This window comes from Pezoporus flaviventris, unplaced genomic scaffold, assembly GCF_033815535.1.
Source record: "Pezoporus flaviventris isolate CSIRO_AGI_PZ_B2104156 unplaced genomic scaffold, CSIRO_AGI_Pfla_v1 ptg000076l, whole genome shotgun sequence".
NCBI lineage: Eukaryota > Metazoa > Chordata > Aves > Psittaciformes > Psittacidae > Pezoporus > Pezoporus flaviventris.
The window spans coordinates 419,993-442,542 of record NW_026892624.1 but is presented as its reverse complement, the minus strand read 5'-3'; the positions used below and the strand labels follow the sequence as shown (position 1 = coordinate 442,542).

Genomic DNA, 22,550 nt, shown 5'->3' with positions numbered 1-22,550 from the left:
AATTGTACTGTAGTAGATGTATCTAAGTAGCATGTGAGAATGCACCCATTTCTTTTGTCCATTTTCGGTGCAGTAAAACAAAGCTAATCAAACTGATAGCAGACTAGTCTCGCAAAGTCTCATAGAGTTCATGAGAGATAACTCATGGTAGTTCAGAGTCATGATTTCTGGCAGTGGAGGTGCAGAGACAGCTGTGGTGGTAGTGGTTTCAAGTAGTCTCAACTGGTTTTGTGCAGTGTATGGCCATGATCCCAGATGCACTTTCTAGGACTCCACTAAAATGTTCAGTGATTTTGTTCAAACCAGATGTTTGACTGATTGCTAATAGCTACGCTCATCACCGCTCAGTTGTCATTCCTTTTCAGCTCTAGATCACACAGTGCTGTATATCCAGTATCTTCAGGGCAAAAGGATGTAGAGTAAATTGAGAACAGTTTCCACTTCTACTGAGCATTTGCACCAGAGAACATAGGATCACTATTCTAAAGAGTGAATGTAGATAGAACAAAATTTGTAAAAAAATTCAGGAGATAATAGTTTTGTTTTTCCTTTTTACATTGTTTTATGTAAACATAAAGACAGCCTTTTTCTGTCTTACTGATAAATATCTCTCAGAGCTTAGTGTGATCTTCCACTGTCTCTCTGGGCAAACTTTCTCACAGCTGAAAAGCTAGTTGCTAATTGTAAGTAAAAATGAGTAAAGGAAGTAAAAGGAGTGAAGCAGTAAAAGCAATAAAACATACACTTTAAATCATAAATATAACAAAGTTTCTGCATCCTAGCTGTTTATTTCAGCTTCTTTCTTCTGCTAGAAACAGTTCTGTAAAAAGTTAAACCCCAATTTTTTTTTTTTAGTGTGATTTACTAATGTGGCCCTCCTCACTGTTGAAGCTGCTATTTGTAATGAGGTTATAAATGAAAGGTGAAACATCCTTACGGAGATTTATGTCTACCCCATCAGTGTGGCACGGAGAAGTACGAGTTACGCCACCTACTTGCTTGACTGATCTCCATGAATTCCCAGGAATCAGACAGGTTCTCTTCACTTTTGCTTCCAGTGATTTTTTTTTCTTTCTGTGAGACACAGGTGCTCAGCGTTGCCTCCTCTGTGATCTCAGGCTATGGCAAGCTGTGTTGGAAAGGGACAGGATGCTGTCCTAAGGATGCTGAGGCAAGTATAGTGTATGGGAAGAGTTGTACTATGTGTGCCCCCACCAGTCAGAAATCGCAGGGGTTTATTAGTCTTAGTGTAGCAAAGACCTGTGCAAATAAGTATATTAATGATTCACAGCTACCCAGAAAGGCTGGATAGCACGAGTGCCTCCATATTACTGTGTTAGCTGTGCTGTACTATGGGACTTCAGAGATTCCAGTACGCGTGTCATTCTTTTCTGTGGTGCTGAGACACTATGCCAAGGTTTAAAGCCAGCCATCAGCTAAGTTACACAGCTGCTCACTCACCCTCCTTTTCCCCCCACGCCATTCAGGTGGGATGGAGAGGAGAACTGGAAAAATGTAAAACCTGTGGGTTGAGATAAGAACTGTTTAATAACAAAATACAGTGATAATAGAAATAATACCAACAATAACAATACTGATGATAATAATAGGGAATGACAACAACAGCAGAAGAGAAATGTGAAACATCAGTGATGCACAACACCATCGCTCACCACCCACCGATACCCAGCCCAACCCGAGCAGTGATCTGGGCCTTCTGGGTAACTCTCCCCAGTCATACTGCGCATGACATGCTGTGGTATGGAATACCCCTTTGGCTAGTTTGGGTCAGGTATCCTGTCTCTGCTTCCTGCTAGCTTCCTGTGCCCCTCCTCACTGGCAGAACATAAGAGATGAAAAGTCCTTGACTGGGGCAAGTGCTGCTTGGCAACAACTGAAACATCAGACTGTTATCAGTATGTTCTCATGCTGAAGCCAAAACACAGCACTGCACCAGCTACCAGGAAGAAAATTAACTCTACCCCAGCTGAAACCAGGACATACTATGTTGTGTATTGCAAACGGACAATCTATGAGGTGGGGGAATCTTTTGTGAGCTGCCTCAGTTCCTGCATAGGCATTTAGAAATTGTTAGAGATCACACATAGTTCTACTGGGTAATTAAAAGGTTATTTAGGAGGTAAAGCAACTAAATTGTGCTTTGAAATGTTATACGTGTATGTTTGAATAATTTGGCAAGATGCTTAGGCATATGAATGACATGTTCAAATCAGAAGTTCAAGTCAGATTATAGTTTAATAAATGGCTTAATTGAATTCTGGAAAAGTTTTGAAAAATCTTTTCTATGATAGAGAAGTTTTCAAAATTTTGCCCATTACTTGGCAGTGCTATATTAGCAAACTGTTGTTATATTTTTGTCTGGAAATATCAGCTATGGCCTTTTGTATGACATGTCTTTAGATTGAGAGTTGTAACTCTTTCCTTCACCTGACTTTTATAATGTATTATGCCATTAAGACACAATGAAGCATCTTTTAGTGGTCCATTAGCACAAGAGTTAGATGCACTGTGTGGAGAGAAAGAATATTTTCCAGAACTCTAACTAGTTAAAAAAAAGTTCTGAAAATTGGTATCAGAAGTCAAACTGTATGCTAGTTGTTCTTCCTGTTCTGTGACTTTTTAAATATTCATTTTTCTACGTACTGTTGCTGATACAGCGTTTGGTAGGGACCTGTCGTGGTTTAAACCCTTTTAAAACCTTAAAAAAACTGCCTCTAAAATTAAATCAGCAGTTAGCAGTTTATTTTCCTGTGAATAGAATCCCGCGTTAAAAAAACAGTTTGTGATGACAAAACAAAACAAGCAAAAGAAAAAAACCCAGACAAAAAGAAACTCTCAAAATTACAACATGGAAAACTGTACGTATGGTCCCACAGGCCAAGGTATTGTAATTTCATGAAGTTCTGTTTACAGTGAGAGATGATTTGGGGGAAAAATATGCTGCCAGATGGCAGAGATGCTGAAAATTATATTTTAAATTGGAACAAAATAGTTTTCATGCAGAATGGGTCCACTTAGACCAAATAGATGGGTCAGTCTACATACTGGACGGGTAAAATAGACTTAAAAAATCTGGGTTTGCAATATGTTTTTATTGGACTGGGCATTACGGCAAAAGAGAGTACAGGTTGCCCTTCAATAGCAGTCCTTGCTAAGTACTAACACTAAACAAATCAATGACATGTCCATCAAGGATGTGAAGCATTTCCCAGAGCGGGAAATTAGAAAATGAAAAATGTCAAAGATAAAGACGTGAGGAAAAATCCAACTAAGCCTAATCACTTTGCCTGAAAAGCTGGGCAAAGAGAAAGACATTCTGAGTAAATGAAAAATATAAAAATTAAACATATATATTTCCATATGGAGCAAAATTTAAGTTCTACGTGTAAAAAAATAAATCAAATATTCATAGGTGGTAGTTCTGTTGAAATTAAGTAAGACACGCATTTCCTTTTATACAGATTCTCTTTGAACTGCATTGTTCCACTTTTCCATTTGCTTTCAGAATAATATCTTACATTCCAATATGTAAATAGGATCCAAAGCCTCTCTATGTGTGGAATTAGAAGTGATACTGCAAAGACAATCAGTAGTTACAGTCCTTTGTAATATTTGCTTATTGTTCTGATGTAAAAAAAAAAAATCTGTGTTCTTGTGCAGATTTTCATACTCTGTGGTTTGTGCAAGATTCCCGTGTGAGCTTCTTGTGGAAGTTTATTGTGTACATCTCAGCTATATTTGGTCCTCATATGTTTCATCTAGTACTAAGCTGCTTTTCTAGGGGTAACCGTTGAATGATCTAAGTTCAAAACAGGAGGAGGAAACCTGTATCTGTTTAAGTTTGTCAGAATCATATTCTTAAGAGTCATTCAAATCTCAGGATCAAAATTAGTCTGACTTGCAGTACATTATTGTGTCCTTTGAGCCATCTCCCTTGCTATGTCCTGGGCTCCAATAATATCCATGGCAGTAAGACACTCTGCATTAACTAAATACTTAATCTGTTGTATTCTTCATCTTGGAAGTTTATGGCATAATTTCTGAGGTATGAGAGGAGAATTATGCCTAATGTTTGAAAAATATCTGAGTCCTTAAGACAAAACAGTTTAAATCTGCATGTGTTTATTGCAGTAATAAGAATTAGTGTTTATTTTCTGAGAACTATGTAGAGTCAAAACCAGTTAAAACATCTGCTAGTTTAGCTAGCATTTAGTGCATGTATTCTAATAAACAAAATATGCACTGTGTGTGAGCTATAGCTTAACTTGTAATAATTTATATAAAAAGGTGCTGTCTTGCCCTTTTCCAACCTTTCCTCTCCTTTCTCTCCCTTTTCTCTTTCCACTTTTCTGCATTCTCACCTTTTCCTACTTTTACCCTCTTTTCCCATTCTCCTTCTTTTCTTCCCCTTTATTACCCACTCTTACCTCTGCCTTTTCCCCCTTCTACCCTTCCCCCATCTCTTTCTTTCTCTCCCTCTGCTGTTTTCTATAAACATGAAAAATTTTCAGTCTCTTCCCATGTCTGAGCAAGATAAATGAACTAATTTAAAATATTTTCCATGGCTCATCTGTCCACCCCACAAGCTGTCAATGAGCTTGGATTGGAAGCTTTCATGCCAATAGTCCACAGTGAGCAGTTGTATTATTTTGAAATAAGAATGTTGTTTCCATGGCAAACTTGGAATGCTTTGCAACTGTGCTGATATCCACATACTTTTGGGTTTATGCAAGAAAGATGATACTTCATGAGATTTTTTTAAGCAAAAGGTCATTTGCTTACCTGCCCCAGATAAAGTCATCATAGTATTCTTTCATATTTGTATCTTTTGAGAGAAAGCAACAGGGAAAAAATTAAAAATGGAGAAAAAACCAGCTCATTTTAAACACACTGTAATTTCAGTTTTCGCTTCTGCATTTTTTCCAGCAACCAAGTGTATCAATAGCCAATATGTTTCAATTTAGAGAGAGCAGTGGGTCTGTAAATTTTTGTCATGGGTAAGTACTCCAAGACGCTGCTCACAATCTTTTTGAGTGGCATCAGATTATTCCAAATATTTACTTAGTAAAGTTGATACAGGACTTTGAAATGAGGGAAACATTCAGAAATAATGTACTGGTTTTGAGATACTATAAATTGATACATTTTAGATTGTATAGGTTTTAAAACTTTTTATACTTAATACATTTTAATATGTCTTACAGAATATCATAACTTTTCTGTACTTTTTCATCACTTTTGCCTGTTAAAATCCACTATTTTCTGGTTGGGCATAATGTTAACATCAGCTCTGCTGAAAAATAGAGTTTGTCTTTTGGCTGAAAGCTTCAGAAGTAATCTTTTCTTTGTAAGCTATGCATTCCCCCAGGTTTTCCAGAACTGAAAAAAAAACCCAACTTTCTGTGATGCAGAACATGTTTAAATTCTGTATTTCTTGATTCCTTCCTCAAATTAAAAAAAAATAAAAATAAAATAAAAAATAAACAATTTCAAAACAAACAAACAAAAGCTATGGCCCTTTACCATGGAACAGTCCTTTATCTCATTTAGACTTGTTCAGTTTTTCATATGCTCATTAGCACCTGGAAATAGCATGACTCACATTTGCTCAATTTACTGTAGAGGTGCCATGTAGTTCTTGGCCAGTGGCATAACCACACTGCAAGTTTTTATTTGTTCTTCTTTTCTAATAGTGTATTCTGTACACAATAGCTTCCTTTCAACGGAGAACAACTTGACAAGCAGCTGTGTCCTCATTTAGTGTACAGCACAGTATTTTCTTTCCCACAGGCAAAGTGCATTCACCTACATAATTGGCCATGACCCCTTCTTACCCAGAGGACATTATACTGAAGTCCATTCCCATTTTCTAGTCTTTTAAAACACAAAGCAGCACATTACTGTCATGCTAGTAGGTAGATGAAATTTTGATATGTGTGCTAGTATTGTCATCAGAGGTTTATGTCTGAGCTTGACAAGATTCTTGTTTCTAAACATTCGAACATGCATGTCCTAAATGTTATATGATTGTTGCTTTAGTAATTTTGTTTTTCTTTGTGTGTGTATATGGAAATACCCATTTAGTTTATTGGTATCACTTTACCGATTAGCAATTCTAAGAAGGTTTCGGAGAATTCTCAGTTTTTTAGATAAAAGATGGTGTTACCTTTATTTTGATAAAGACTGTCTTAGCATTTTTTCCTTTCAGTAAATCGCTTTGTCGATATTGCTAAGAATATAATCCTTTCAATGTTGCATCTCCATGTTCTAATTTTAATTGCTCTCTTATTAAAATGTTAAATTCTGGGTGTGTGTTTGGATGTATCCATATGAAGTAGTATAAAACAATTATTATAAAATAAATAATATAAATAATATAGAAGCAGTGATCATCTCTGTGCTAAGCATAAATAATGGTGTTAGTTTTTCAGAGCAGTGTTTTGCATTAAATGACAACTCATGAAGCAGTGAAGCCGGAAGGGGCCATACAGTCTTAAAGTTCTCTAATTATTGTTTGATAAGGACTTTTCTGAGTTACAAAGTTCTGGATGACTTCTCTAGCTACACTGTGTAGTAATGCTCTGGTTTTGTTTGGGATCTGTCTCTTTTGAATTCTCAATAATATAAAGTCTGCCACTGGAATTTATCTTGGTTAGATTTGGTGAAAAGAACCTGAGGATCGTGGTCTAGAAGTTAAACATGAATCAGCAGCATACCCTTGCAGCAAAGAGGGCCAGCTGTATGCCGGCCTTTATTTGTAAAGCGTAGCTGGCCAGCTCAGGAAATTGATCCACTCTTCCCTTTTATCTGGTATTTGTAAGACTGCACCTGATCTCCCTATTATTGACATACAGGAGCAAGTCCGGTAAAAGCACACTGAGATAGTCAAGGCTGGAGCACAGGAGGTATATGGAGAGACTGAAGAAACTGGGTCTGTTCAGCCTAGGGAAGAGACACCTTTTTTGCAGAGATTTTACTGCAATTTATAACTAGGTAATCAGAGGATAAAGGAAAGATGGAAACACGTGATTTCTGAAAGGTGCATGGTGATAACTTGAGAGGTAAAGAACACAAACCAGAACTTGGTAAATTCCAGTGTGGTCTAAAGAAAGGGTTTTCTTACCATGAAAGCTGGTGGTTTGAAATTTGAACAGGTGCCCAGCAAAGTTGAGGGATCTTTGTCCTTGGAGATACTAAAAACTCAGCTGGACAGGCCTTGTACACCTGATTTAGGTCTGCTTTGGCAAGGTGTTGAACTGCAGACCTCTGTAGGTCTCCTTCACCCTGTTATTCTTTGACTCTCTGGAAGTAGTTTATATCTCATTTTGCATCATTTTTTTTGTCTCTTGGATTGAGAAATAATGTGTTTATGACTGGATAACTGGAGTGCAGAAAAGAATCTGAAGATGGCTGTTGCTTTTGATTTCCAGTAATGAATCATCTGGGAAGAGTGCAGTTACAATATAATACTGGGGCTCCTAGCCATCATATTTCATGGAGGCTGCAGCACTGGGGCAGTGAGTTGATGCCTCATCACATTTTCAGCCTCAATAACCTTTCACAGCTTGTCAGGTGTTTAGCCTTTGTCTAGATGGCAAATCTGTTCAAACTGGACTAAGCAAATCTAAAGCAAAGTCTTAATAAAAATGCTTTCTTCTTGGATAACAAAGAAACAGAGAATCCTTCCAAATCTCCCATATTTATCTTCCCGGAGTTTTCCTCTTCTAGTACCAGCATTGAGCATTTCTTCTTAATTTTAGCTTGCCTGAAAGGTGCACTGAATATAGGCATGAAGCTTGTGTAAAATTACACTTTTTAATGCTGTGTATTAAATTGTTTGTATCATAGAACAGCTTGGGTTGGAAGAGACCTCAGAGGTCATCTAGTTTTAACACCCTGCCATGAGCAGAGACACCTTCCATTGAAGGTGGAAAGTCCTGTCCAACCTGGCCTTGAACACTTCCACAGCTTCTCTGGGCAACCTAATATACAAGCCAAAAGGTGAAAATTATGAGGGGATGTGTTAGTAGTGACAATAGATAATGGTCCATGGTGAAACACACAAAAATAGAACAGTACTGTTTGGCACAGGTTGTGGGAACATAACCTTGAAAATAGGGGAGTTAACACTGCTGTTAGCAAAAAAGAGTCCCATACCAGTTGCAAGACACATGAGATAATGGTCTGTTGTGGCTCCTCCCTGAAAATTCCCTAAAAGTCCCACAGTCCACTTCAGAAATCCTGGAACAGAGACCAGTTTGTACTAACTGTGCAGTCATAGCAAATAACCATAACTGGCCACTCCTTCCGATGTAGGCTGGACCCCTGTGTTGGAATGAGTATGCCCTTTCACTAGTGTAAAAGCCAGAGCCTCGTGCAATGTGGTTGGTTTTTTATCCAGTGTGACTCGCCTCTCTCTCTCAACCTGGCATCCTTGAACTCGGGAGCAGAGGGAAAAGAAAACCAAAACCAAAGGAAGGCGTGTAACATTTCAGACCTACAGAGGAAGAGACACAATCTGGCAAAGGAATTTGTTTTGTTCTGTAATAAAAACACAGTTGAAAAAGTATATATGAATACATAAAAACTAGAGTTAAGCTAAAATAGTGACTCTCCTTATAAAATGAAGTTTCACAGTCACATTAATATTTTAGAAAAGAGGTAGATATAACTTAGAGTGAGAATGACTAAATTCTCAAAGTGTCACCTGCTGTGTATGAATCTGAAAGGGAGGTAATGTGTTGTATATAGTTGGTAACTTTGTGTTAGCAGCATATTCATCATATATATATATAGTGATTCTTCTTTTTAAAGGAGATGTTGGTGATTGAGTATTTTCCTTTTAGTATTTATAAATAATAGACTTTGAAGAGATAGTGGAGATATGTGTGTATGGCACTTTCATCAGTAGATGTCTAGAGTAGGATTAGAGACCTCTCAAGTACTTTCTGCATATCTCCAATACTAAAGGTACTGCTCTAGTCTGGAAGAAGAGTAGGGACTTAACTGCAGTACTTGGCTTGAAGTCTAATTACAAATACTGAGTCTTCAAGAATACCGAAAATAAATACACAACAGTCTACTTCCATAGATTTCGCATAGTTGTAGGTATCGTGGTGGTGAATACCACTGTGCCGCAATTGCTGGAGCTCTAACAAGTTCTTTTTCTTGGTTTTGCTCACCACACTCACCTTTTACTAGTTAAGGAGATTATGTAGTACATCACAGGAACATAAACCTTTTCAGAAACTTTCTAAAATAAGAACTTCTTCACAAAGTGTTTTGTCTTCTTTGATTATTTTTCTTTCCCTTTTAACTTACAGTGTGAGGACTTTTCATTACAGTCACACAGTCTGTGCTTCAGAAGAGCCAAGTTGTTTTTTGGTTGGGGTTTCTTTTTCTTTTATTTTTGAACTCTACACTGTGTGTATGTCCTTCCTTTCATATGAATTAAACTATTGGTACCTTTAAAATAGTAGATGTATACTGCAGTTGTTCATAATTTTGGCAAATCCTGATAATGTTTTATTTTATCTTAAAATTGTGTATTTGAACAATATGTATATTTGGTGATGATTTTGGTGATGTTTCAAGATCTTTTCATATTTAATTAAAAATTAAACAACATGACATACAAGTTCACTCATTGAAAGGAGACCCAAAACTACATTATTTCAGGGTTGATAGAAAATAAGATACTTTTTCTAGTAGCTGCTGATGCATTAAGTGTTATGTTTACTTCTCTGCTGGAATATATCACTAACAGAATTTCACCTACATCACCTACAGACAGACATAAAGGTGTCTGCCATCTTTAATTTGCTGTAGCCCCATGTCTGCTATAGGCAGACTTACTGAGTAGTAGAAAATTACAAATAATTTTCTACAGGCATTGTCTTTTTTTTTTTTTCCTCTGAGGTACTGGTCATTATGTTTGAAATACTAGAGGAATGCAAAATAGTCTCTTTGTACATTATCTAACAATATTCTAAGTTAATTTTATATAATTTATTTAAACACGCTGAACAAAGAAGTGGACTAGATGATTCAATAAACTTTTTTCTTCACATGTTCTGATTCTAAGTTCTTTCAATTTAATAGCTGAACTACTCAGATTGGTTTAGTTTAATCAGGAATAAAAGGAAACATATAATGAAAAAAAGTAATGAGCTTGTTTCCATAGAAACACACTATGCTCCCTGCCAAAATTAAGTGCTGACTTTGTATTCTGAAAGATGGTTGTGCAGACAACATGTGCTCACTGATCTGCAGATAATGTGTCAAATGTCTTCATAGTATGCATCTTCTGATTGCGTTGTGCATCATTAACAAATCTTTGTGCCAGTACTTTGCCTTCAACTCCTGCAGTATGACTCAACTATAATCTTTTCTCACTTCTAATCCATGTTATAGCTTTGGACTGGAGATAGAAAAGATTAGTTTCATTGTGCATTTTGTACTGTATGTCTGAAGTTATAACAGTTGGTAAGCTGGTGAAGCTCCTTCTGTCAATATTCTCTGTAAAATATTTGTTCTGTTAAAATCTGCAAGTATTTTACTACTCGTTACAGTAGGACCAATGTTCCATATCTAGTCTTTGATCATACACAACAGCAGTATTGCTTGTCTGATGATATAAATTCTGAAGCAAAGCAGATATACTACAAAATGCAGAGGCTCTAAGGCAGATCTTATTGGGGAAAAAAAAAATACCCATGATTTTTCATTAGTTTCCTAAACTTTACAATGGTGTCTTTGTGTTAGTGTATATTTCTGATGATACCTTGAGGGTCAGAAATGCCAAATATATAATAGAGGGTGAGACTATACAATTCAGTTAATGACTAGTTAATAACTATCTGCAGCAGCAGAAGAGCTCTTGTGGGTTGATTTTTAGTGGTATTTGGAATTTAATAATTTTCAGAGGCTCTCTAGAAATAGTTTCTTTTTGCAAAATTTATTGCCTTACTGTAGTGAGTTTCTTCACATAAGTCGTTCTTCTTGACAAGGCATAGAAATATTTTTGAGAGAATTCATTACTCCAGATAATTTCCTAAAATCCAGTCCCAGATTTCTACTACAATCTCACTTGTGTTTATTTTCTTAAATCCTTGCATCAGAAAGCAGTGGTAGTGTGTTTAATTCATGATCCTGTTAAGCACTGGAATTTTGTTTTGTAAATGTTACTTTTTTAAGGGAAGCAGCACCAAGTTATATAAGGATTCATAAAAATAATTATGAAAGCTGTCAATGGTCTTTCTTCTGCAAAATACTGGTATCCAGTTTTTTCAGGCTTGTTCTTTAAAATCCATTCTGTTTATGTATTTGCAACTTATTAATATTAAAGAGCTATTCCATGATCATGAAAGTCCATTTGCAGCATAATATTCTTTACTTTAGGGGTGAAAAGAGGTCATTTCATCATCTAGAAAATTGCAGTACATTGTTCTGTCCTATATTCTTAATCTCCAGTTATATAAACAATTCTATTTATTCTCAATTTTGCATCTGAATATCTCTGCTTAAGATTGATACTCAGCTACATCCCCCATTGTCTCTGCTTTTCACTACTATCTAGCAAGTGGTAAGTCAAAATGACATTCTTCATAGCTATCTAGGATGTTGAATTTGCTTTAGTTGTTAGGAACAGCTGTAGTTTCAGGCTACTGAAAAACTATCAGTTGGGCATTGAAGTAGCGTGACTGTGTATTAGTAAGTATGCCAAGCTTTCAAATTTCACAAGTAGCAAGTAACATACCTAAATATGAGGCTCACCCAGACAGAGCGTTGTTTAGATTCTGCCCACTGCAGGAATGAGTCAAGATTGGTTCCTTTTGTCAGACTTCAGGGAAGAGTAGGAAGGAGAGTGAATCCTCTGTCTTCACAACTGATGATTCCCTTTCTTCACTCATCGTATTGGTGCCTTTTTCCTGTGATCACTTTCAGTGTTTTGCATTTGGTTTGGGTTTTGTTATTGTTGTTGTTTTTTCTTTTTTTACTTTTTTTTTTCCTCCACATTTGTCAGGATACCATGATAAAAATCATGGAATCATAGAATAGTTTGGGTTGGAAGGCACCTTCAAAGGTCATCTAGTCCAGCTCCCTGCAATGGGCAAAGACATCTTCAACTAGATGAAATTGCTCAGAACCACATCCAGCCTGGCCTTGAATGTTGGATCCACCACAACCTGTGCCAGTGTTTTACCGCTCTCATTGCAAAGATTTCTTCCTCATGTCCAGCCTGAATCTTCTCTCATTTGATTTAAAACCATTACCCCTTGTGGTATTGCAACAGGCCCTGCTAAAAAATCTCTCATCATCTTCCTTATAGGCCCTTTAAAATATTAATAATATTAATTGGTTATTAATTAATAGTAATTCTATGTTAACATTATTAACATTGAAAAAAATGGTGAAAAATGGTAATTTAAATTTGTATACTGTAAAGCCCCAAATGAGAGTTTGAGAATTACATCATTAGTTAAAAGCTAGGGAGGGGAAGGAAAGAAATGCCAGTATGAGTCAGACAGTTTGTTACTTACAGCTAATATACAGCTTGGTATGCAGCTCTGCTAAGGTTCCAAAAGTCTATGCAAAGTAAATTTTTATAGTTTGCTGGGTTTATATTCTATCTTTTTTGATATTCTGATTTTATTAATCAAACATGGTAGGTTAACTACTGTTTGACTTACATTTTCAAAGATGAAGGAGCTTTTTCTCATATCTCTGAATGGGAGCCATGCTGTCTGATACACTTATGCAAGCTTGGAAGTTACTTGTACATGTTTTATTTGTGCATGTATGTACTTTTCAAAATTAATGCCTAAATCTGAGAAGCATGCTAAAGCTGAGGTTCATCTTCATCAGCTCCTTCACTGTCATACTTCTACAAAGGACAAAGCATCTTACAAGTAATAGGAAACCTGTTTCACTATTTGTCAACCTTGATTCTTTTCGTGCATTTTAAAGAAGGCTGATTTTCAGGATTTTTCTGGTATTCCACAAGCTCAGAGAGAAATAGGATTTATTTCTCCCCTCCCCCCCCCCCCCCCCCCCCCCCCCCCCCGTATCTACAATAATATTCACGTTTTTAATCTTTTTCATACCTAAAGAGTGTACGAGTATAGCACAAAAGATTAATGTGTGTTTGGAGTTAACTGATGGAACAGCTACTTTCCTTGTATTTGGCAGTGAGATGGATTCATCTTATGGTTAAAACACGGAAAGTATTTTCACTTTCTTCATGGGACTTGAAGTCTGCATTCACATAATTACATATGGCCAATCAGCATTCCTTTTATACCAGAGTAAATCTGAAGTAATTTAACTTTTCATCAGTGTTACAGTTATTTTGCACCAGCACAGAAATGAGTATGGGCAACAGTAATTTGACAGCTTTTTTTAAAAAAAAAAAATATTATTTTTTCAGTACTTTCATGCTGCAACTCTGGAAAGTACTGAAGAATGACTATTCGTACAATATAGCAGTTTGTCTAATAAGTTCTTATTAAGTAAACCTATGCAGAAGAGAACAGAGAAGTTGGTCTCTTTTACAGAAAGGGATGAAGTTTTGCTCTAACTTCCGTGGATTTGGCCATCCCATTTAATGTGTTACATTTTCAGTTTTCCTGACAGCACTTCCAGCTTCCCTTCAAGCATCTCTCACTGTCCTCATGCTGCTTTTATTTTTCTCTGCTTTTCCACTTCTGGAAGGTGATAAGCCTTAAAATATTAAAATAGAAGAATAACTGTACATATATATAGTTCTAAGTGTGTCTTTTTCTGAACCATTACTCATTTAATGTAATGGTTTAGATTTCTGCATCTTCCAAGATTTTATGATACCTTAGTCAGATGCTGAAGAAACAGCTGCATTGTAATATTTGCATGTTTGCTGCCTTGCGCAAGTGCAGCCCATAATTTAAGGGGATCAAAATTTCCTGCTGTAGCATGCTTCCTCCAGTTAATTTAGCTGCAGTTTACTTTTTTAATACTTTACCCCATTTACTTTGTTTAATACTTTGCCCCATTCTTTCTTCTTTTGTTGAGTGGGCTGGTGAATTTTTGTGTAAGCATTCAAAAAGAGCTGTGTATTTGCATGAACTCAGTGTCTAGACATTACACACAATAGTTTTCAATTTTGTTTTGTTCCTGAAATTCCTATTTTACTTGGTTCTGAATGTATGTATTTTGACTTACCTGAAAATGGCTTAATACACGTGAATATAAATAAGTGTCAGAAATATTTCTTTAGATGGCAAAATTATCTTCTTACTAGTCTTTCAGATCTGATGTTACATCAGATTGGGCTGAATTCTGGTCCTTTTAGTGAATGATAGGTAAAATTTTTAACCAAGTTCCAGATGCCAGATGCTGCTCTTTTTTCTACTTCTGCAAAGCCACGCAGGCTATTAGCTTTCAGAGTGTGGGTATGAAAGCAGAGTTTTTCATGTTCACAATGATGTGCGAACTAGAATTCAGCATGACTGATGAGCTTGACAGGACTAGCACTTACAAAAAACATTGTTTCAGTCACAAACTGAGTATTAGAAGTCATTGAAACTATCTTAGTGCTGAATTATACAGTAAAATTCCTGTAGATTTTCTTCAGATTATGGAAATTAATGGAAAATAGAACAGAATTCTCTGGTAAGTTGGTAGGAAGAATTTGATATCAGTTAATTTGAAATACTTTGGATTATTAAACATATAGTAAAAATAAATAAAAACTACACTTGGTACATTCCTAGTATAGACAGGCAAGAGGGTGCTTAAAAAAATCAGTGATTAGCAAATTTAGAACAAATGGAAGTAATAACTACTTCAGCAGTATGTTTTCAAATTATTAAAGTCACTGTTACATTTCATTAAATAAAATGTCTTTATTTTCAAATAGCTGAATTTTATGATTTTCAGTAACTGTTACATTTTTGTTAGCCATGAGGAACGTTCCTGTATGTGATACAAGACATTTGTTACAAAGCTACCTTGTAATTCATAAATATTGTTTCTTTTGTCATGCGTATTGCATAAGATGTAATTATTGAAGCATAAATAACATTTCAGTCCTTGAGATACTTGCAGAAGTCACCAGACTTGGTGTAGTATGATAAATACTCTGTTTATTTTGTTTCTACAGAAATGTAACTTGTGCAGACAAAGAATTAAGAAAACCTCTGGTGCCTGCATTCAGTGCTCACATGGACACTGTCCAGCCTCCTTTCATGTTACCTGTGCCCATGCTGCAGGAGTGCTGATGGAACCTGATGACTGGCCATATGTTGTCTATATCACATGTTTCAGGCACAAGATCAACCAAAATGTGGTAATGAATTTGTTTCCTTGTTTGTTAAAAAATGGAATTGCTGAATTAAAGTATGTTTCCATAGAACATGGAAGAAGGGATCCATGTGACCTATTATAATATCTCCATCTATCATATTTCCATGCATAACAAACCATTACACCTTGAAGGTTTTTCCTTCTGCTGTTACCTGGGAGAAGTGGTACTTAATATGCCTAACACATTTTTGCAAACACAACCAGGATCTAGTTTTACCTAGTTTTGACAGTGAACAGTGAAACAGTTTTGTTTAAAACTGAAACAGCCCTATTTTTACTTGTTTAAATAGTAAAACTGTTTTCTCTATGTTGTGGCCACTTCCTTAGCCCCTTAAGTTTTCCACCTTCCTCCAATATATGTCCCTTGATACTGGAGTCCCCTTAGGCTGTTAAACAATGTTCATGATTTTCTTCACTTTAGTCTCTTTTATGCTAAATGGTAAATGTGCTGAAGATTTGGATTTTTTTCTTCTATGTTGATACAGCACTTAATGTAGTGGTATATCTCTCCTAGAGAGACTTTTTTTTTTTTCCTGGCATTTTTGTATTCATATTAATAGAAAAACCTACAAAATGCTAATGAAAAGCAGTAGGTTATTTAAATTCAGAATTTCAGTCTGAAATAAATTCATACTTTCAATCTAATGTAAAACTACAGACTTTTTTAGTGTACATTTTAACTGGAATAGAAAAGTAGCCGTTATTTTGAATGGTAAGAAACAAAACACATAGCTGAAAAAAACCACATTAGTAATACAGTAACATGGAATCCAATAAAATCCTCTTACTGGCTTTCTTCATTTATATGAAGTAGCGTCAAAGACAAAAACACCAGCCACTAACTGGGGAGAAAAAGGACTTTGTGTGGCTACTGTTTTAGAGGTTTTGTGAAGGAAGTTCAAAGTAGCTTGATTGAGACGAGACTAGCACATACTTCCCCAAAACTCAGCGCCAACCTTTTTGAAAATTTGTGGTATCAGCATTTTCATATGGCTCAAATAAAAATCGTATTTGGAGAAGAGAAAGAAAAAACATGCTTTTTGTATTCCTCATTGAGCCAAAAATTTGAAAGATCAGGTATTTTGTTAAAGAATCTTTTTCTGGGATATTCTTATCTTCTGGGACATGTGAGATTGCCCTGTGTTTGCATATGCTTGGTTTTATACTTTGTCTTTTGGATAATTAATCTAATCATATCTTTAAGCCTTTGGAAGTTTTTTCACCATTGGTTTTCTTGTTATGCTTTTCTCTTCTATTAGCTATTTCTTCATGCAGAAATTACATTGCACTTCACCATTAGGCATAGCAATATATCTTACTTGTAATGAACTTTTTTAGTTTCTGTTTTAACTTCCTTGCTTGAAAGCAGAACAGGGGAATTGTGCAGTCTGAAATATTTTTGTACCCTTACAAATTTTTACAGGAATCAGATTTTCTTGTCAGCAAAAAGAAAAAAAAATCTTCTGTTTTTTTATCAGTTGAAAGCATTGTACATAAAGCAAGGACACTTACTTCACCTCATTTCAAGGAAGCAAAATTAAATTATCTGGTTTTCCACTAATATAGCCTCTAGATATTGGGCCTAAATGCTCAGTGAATACCTGTAATTGCTGTGTTCTTCAAGTTTAAAAAAAAATCTAACAACCCGAAACTGAACAGCCAAAGGATGGATCCTGCGGACTAGGAAAAATTACAACATATATCTATAGTGGTATTTGTAATATGTAAATCAATGAGGATGCTCAATAAAAAAGGTACAGATAAATGTGTATTGTTACTACTATTAGAACCATAGAATAGTTAGGGTTGGAAAGATCATCTAGTTCCAGCCTCACTGCTGTGGGCAGGGACACCTTCCAGGGCCTTAAAACACTTTTAGGTATGGGGCATCCACAGCTTCTCTGGGCAACCTGTTTCAGTGTCTCACCACCCTCATTGCGAAGAACTTCTTCCTAATGTCCAATCTAAATCAACCTTCAGTTTAAAGCCATTACCCCTTGTCCTGTCATTACTCTCTCTTATGAGTGTATTGCTTTACATCAGGCGAGAGCTTACTACAATGATGACGTGGAGTACGCATCCAGATTATTTAGGGCTGTCATCTCAAGCAAATTGTGTTCAAATTACTCAGCAGTATACTTTTACAAGTGTATTGCTGAAAATATTTTTCACTTGGGATCAGATTCTGTATTGTCTTTTGGAGTTTTTCCTAAACTATCTTTTTAATTTCAACCATGGAAAACACTGGCTAAAAATATCAACAAAAAGGCAATCAAAAGGGAAAGCATGATCCTTGCATCTGTATAGTTCTGCCAAAGGGAGTAAATGTACAAATACCAAGAACTGGACCTTTTAGATGTTGATACTGCTTTTCAAAAATAGGTTCTTTACAGGTCCGTGGACTCAAAACTGAGCATGACTCTTGTATTTGCTGAAGGCACAGCTTTAGAAATAACATAAAAATCTGCTAGCAGAATAGGTATTTTGTACAGAATGTTTTTGATTATTCCTGTCATGGCCTATGTTACTTTATTATGTAAACTGGAGTGTCAATATGCAAAGAAAGCTCTGTGATTTACTACTTCCAGGCAGTAGGTTGTTTTGGTTTTTTTTTCATTTTTTCTCTGACTGTGCTTGTCTCTGGGCATGAAATACATCCCTCACACCTTTTTTGTTATCAAACTGCAAGAATACTTGGAAATACGGTTGAGAATAGGTGCTGCAGATGGATATGTTTTGATTAAAAGAACTCTGTTGTACACAAGGAAATAAGAAAAAAGAAGAAAAAGAAGTTATATGAATTTATACTGACAGGAAAGAAAAATCCCCATAGGATCCATACAAGATTAGCAAAGGCAGCACTGAGGGTCAGAGAAAGCCAGCTGGAGGCAAACATGCACTCAGGTGATGTGCCATTTGGAAAGTGTGATCAGAAAAGGCCACCTAGGTAGCCCCAGTTACATGCATTTTGGAGACTGTCTTTAGAAGAGGCAAAGATAGTTGCAAAAACCTGCTGTATAGGAGTTGCAGAAACCCACTGTTGCTGCCTTTTGAGCTATTTCAAATTATCTTCTTCTGTTATTGGCCATTTCTTAGCACTGTCGCACAGGGAACAAAGGGATGCTTTCAAATGAAATCTGCACACTTTTTCTGCTGAACACCTGAGTAATGGAGTGAATGTCATTGTTTGCCACTGTCTGCTAAATACTGCCCATCTCTTAACATTTCAGTGAGACTAAGGCATGCCTTAGGAAGGATATATTACCCCAAAATCATGAGCCAATATAGTTTTGAATTCTCATGCATAATTTCTATGCCAAAATTGGAGTTCTGAGAAGTAAGCTTAAAATGATGATGAGAGTTATGTTCCTTTATAAAGTAGGTTTCAGAATTTTGAGGATCCTCCATTAAAAACTCTAGTGAGAGAAAGTCGCTATATATTTATATATACATCAGATACCTATTTCATGATGGTTATTACTATTTCATATACTGTAGTTTGTAGGATATATTTTAGGCAGTATTCAAGGCCAGTTTGGATGGATTCTTGAGTGAGGTGGTTTAGTGTGTGGTGTCCCTGACCATGGCAAGGGGGTTGGAATTAGATGATCATAAGGTCCTTTCCAACCCTAACTATTCTATGGCTATATGATTCCGTATATTTTATTTAACAAGATTTTTGTGTCCTTTCATACAGAAAATGAAGGAGAAAGATTGTCCTTCTTATCTGATTGGGTTTTGCACACAGAAGGGGAGGTTAGCTATTTTTCTTTGTATCTTCTTGTTTTCATTTCTGCCATTATACTACTTCATCCTTGGCTTCCTCTACTGTTAAAAGAAAATCATGCTTTTTAAACCACAGCTTTCTCAACAAGCTTGTAACTACCAGACCTGTTTCTTTAATCTGATAGACTCCCTTACATAACAACTGTCCTTACTGATCAAAAATTACATTCTTAACATCAATAAATTCTTCAGATTTTCTGGCATGAAATGTTTTCTTGGACATGAAATCAGTTACAGAGTCTGCTTTTCAATATTTTTGTGAGAAATAAATCAAGAGTTCTACTGAGATAACAGAAATAATCTTCTCCTTGAACTAGGTTGCATTTCTGTTGTTTATTTTTTGTTCTAATGAGCAATGGCACTTCTTCTCTGAAAATTTTGTCATTAAGCCGGTATTATCTCTTAAAATATATTTTGCCTTCCACCATCTCTTCAGAGTTCCATCTTCCGGTTTTAAAAACATTTAAACCTTGTAATAGAGCTAATTCTCCTTCATTTTCTGTAATATATATTTTTTTTTCTTTATTATCTCATATAAGTAAATCAGGTAATGCTCTCCAGTTTTCTTCTTATCCCTCCTTCCCTTTCCACCCAAATAACTGAATAGACTGAAGTAAATAATGGAAAGCTAAATTAACATATATATTTATATATGTTTCAAAATTGTGTAAAAAGTTATGTACTCCTATGATAATACCAGTAAAGTGTTACTTACATAGTTAATTATATTACTCAGTCTAACTATAGACAAGTGAAAAGAGGAAGAAACAATTTTGTTGTACATGTAAATGGTTAAATAATTTCTGAGCATGCTCAGAACATTATTTCTATCTAAATTTGAAGATGTTTTAGGAACATCACTGGGTTTTACTATCTGAGGTGACCTCAACTAAATCCTTCAAATGCATATGTCAGGTAGACCTCTGACACACAGAGATTTAGCGCACTGCCTCCAGAAACAGTACAGAATATTTATACTTTGCCCTTAGTTTGAGAGAGCAAAGAGGTTTAAAAACTCTAAATCCCAGAAACTGGTCAAAGAAGGATGTATGGTAGTGACTACAGACTCGACAAAACCACAAGTGTTCAAGTTTAGGGTGGTTTTTTCTGTGCCCCAGAAGCATTGACATTACTATTAATGCTTGGAATCTTAACAGAAGCTGTCATTGTTTCTCCCTTTGATATTAATGCTAAAAATTATACAACTAGCAGTTTCCAGCTTTTCACAGATGCTTTTTAAGATCACTGTATCGATTGAAGAATTCACTGCCTGTTAAAGTCTGAGTAATTACTTTAGCATATGTAGTAAAGTATTTCATGCTGTTCATATATAAAATAAATATAAATTTAGAAATCTATAAATGTTTAATTTTTTTATTAATTATATTCATTTATTCTAAATTTAAAAAAAAATGCTTAATATATGCTAGTGTAGTTGACCCTGTTAGTAGCATTAAAAGTTCAACAGATCAGATCTCACCAAAGCCACAATAACTCACTTTTCAGTAAACAAATGGACATATGTGAGGTAATGAGTAGACCACCAGGATCATAAGAAAGAAGTGCCTTCCTTATGTTACTAGGACGAGAAGCTCTTGATGTTATTTTTTCTGGTGAAGAAGCCTGCTTTTTAAGTCCCTTGGGGGTACATTAGCTGGGAGCTGAGATTTAACACTCATCAGCTGCAAAAATATTTTTGAGTGCTGTGATTTGCTATTCTTCAAATGCCATTTCTTTTCTCATAAAATGGAGAAACTCCTATGTAAAACAAATTTGTGTGATCACAATTGGAAGGAACAATTTTGCATTTGAAGTTTTTACATTGAGTAGTGTTATGAATTCTGTTTTGACACTGATAAATTTCAGATGATATTTAAAAATCACTTTTTCTTTTAAATTCTTCCCTTTTTTTCAAGAGAGCTAAAGCATGTGAGAAAGGCATTAGAGTTGGGCAGACAGTCATCACGAAACACAGGAATACAAGATACTATAGTTGCAGAGTCATAAGAGTGACATCTCAACTTTTCTATGAAGTGATGTTTGATGATGGCTCTTTCAGTCTGGATACTTTTCCTGAAGACATTGTAGTAAGTATTTTTGTCAGATACCTGTTCTTTTGTTGTTGGTGTGGAGTTTTTTGTGTTGTTGTTCTTGGGGGTTTTGTTTTGTCTTTTTTTTTTTTTAGTTTGGTTTGTTTGATTGTTTGTTTTTAATGTTTGGGTTTTTTTTTTTAAAGTAGAGAGTTGGAATTTCTTTTGACCTTGAAGAGATAATGCCCTAATATGCAGTTCATGTTTGTTACTTTAGCTGCTGAGAGTGATTATTTTCTAATGGGCTTCTTGGTTGTTCTAATCAGTCTTTGCCATTTTACCAAATGAATAAAAAATAATCTTAGAAAATCTTTTAATTAAATAAGGAATATGTATTTAATAAAGGATATGAGAGAGGGAATTCCATATATCCTTCTCTGTCTCTCAGAGATAATTTGTAAAAATTGCTTGCAGAGTAGAAAAGTCCTGCTGCAATGGGAAGAATAACTCTCAAGAATCTAACAACTTGTTTACACCTTCTGATATTTAGTTTGTAAGATTACATTATTAATGATAAAAATCATCAGGGAGACAAATATGTAGTTTATTGCATATCTAAAAAGTATTTGAGATTTTGATTTCCCTTATGCGCTTACATAAACTACCATGTTTCTCAGAACTGTTAGAAGAAAATTCCCAGACAACTGGGGAAAGATTCTGTTTCCCTTCACATTTGCAATGAATATATTGGATGTTAACCTTCCTTGTGTTCATCAGGTGCCGCTTGACTTCTTCCTCACAATAACTCTAATCCTTGTTTACTTCCTGATCCTCTGAGTCTTTCTGCTGAATTGATATTTTTTTCTGCACCTCGTACAAAAGATCTCTAAAGTTAAAGCATTCAGTGGACACTGGTAGTCAAAAGTGGTGTTTGTTGCAAACCACTTTTCACTTAGTCCCATGACCTTGTACTGTATGTTGTGGGGAAGAGCCTTGTATTTGCAGCAGTGAGGAAGGATATACGCTTTTGTCGTGGTTTAAACTCAGCCAGTAACTAAGTCCCATGCAGCCGCTTGCAGACCTTTCTCTTCCCCTCTCCCTGGGTGAGATGGGGAGGAGAATCAAAGGTATGTAAACCCCATGCATTGAGATAAGAGCAGTTTAATAACTAAGGAATAATAAGCTACTACTAATAATAATTATAATTATAAGGGAAATAACAAGGGAAGAAAATATAAGACCAAAAGGAGAAAAGAGAAAAAACAACTGTAAACACAAATGATGCACAATAAAATCGCTCACCACCTGCCAACCGATACCCAGTCCAACCCATGCAGTTATCTGCTCTGCTGGGTAACCCCCCAATTTATA

The 22,550-nt window shown here is 35.6% G+C and overlaps 1 protein-coding gene across 1 annotated transcript in view; it reads left to right on the top strand.

Moving 5' to 3' along the window:
• The window catches only part of KDM4C (lysine demethylase 4C), a 267,977-nt gene that overhangs the window by 220,461 nt on the left and 24,966 nt on the right, over nt 1-22,550 (top strand). The window contains exons 18-19 of the mRNA XM_061473111.1: nt 15,161-15,346; nt 21,066-21,236. Of these exons, the coding sequence (XP_061329095.1) occupies nt 15,161-15,346; nt 21,066-21,236 (357 nt within the window). The remainder of the gene's footprint in view (nt 1-15,160; nt 15,347-21,065; nt 21,237-22,550) is intronic.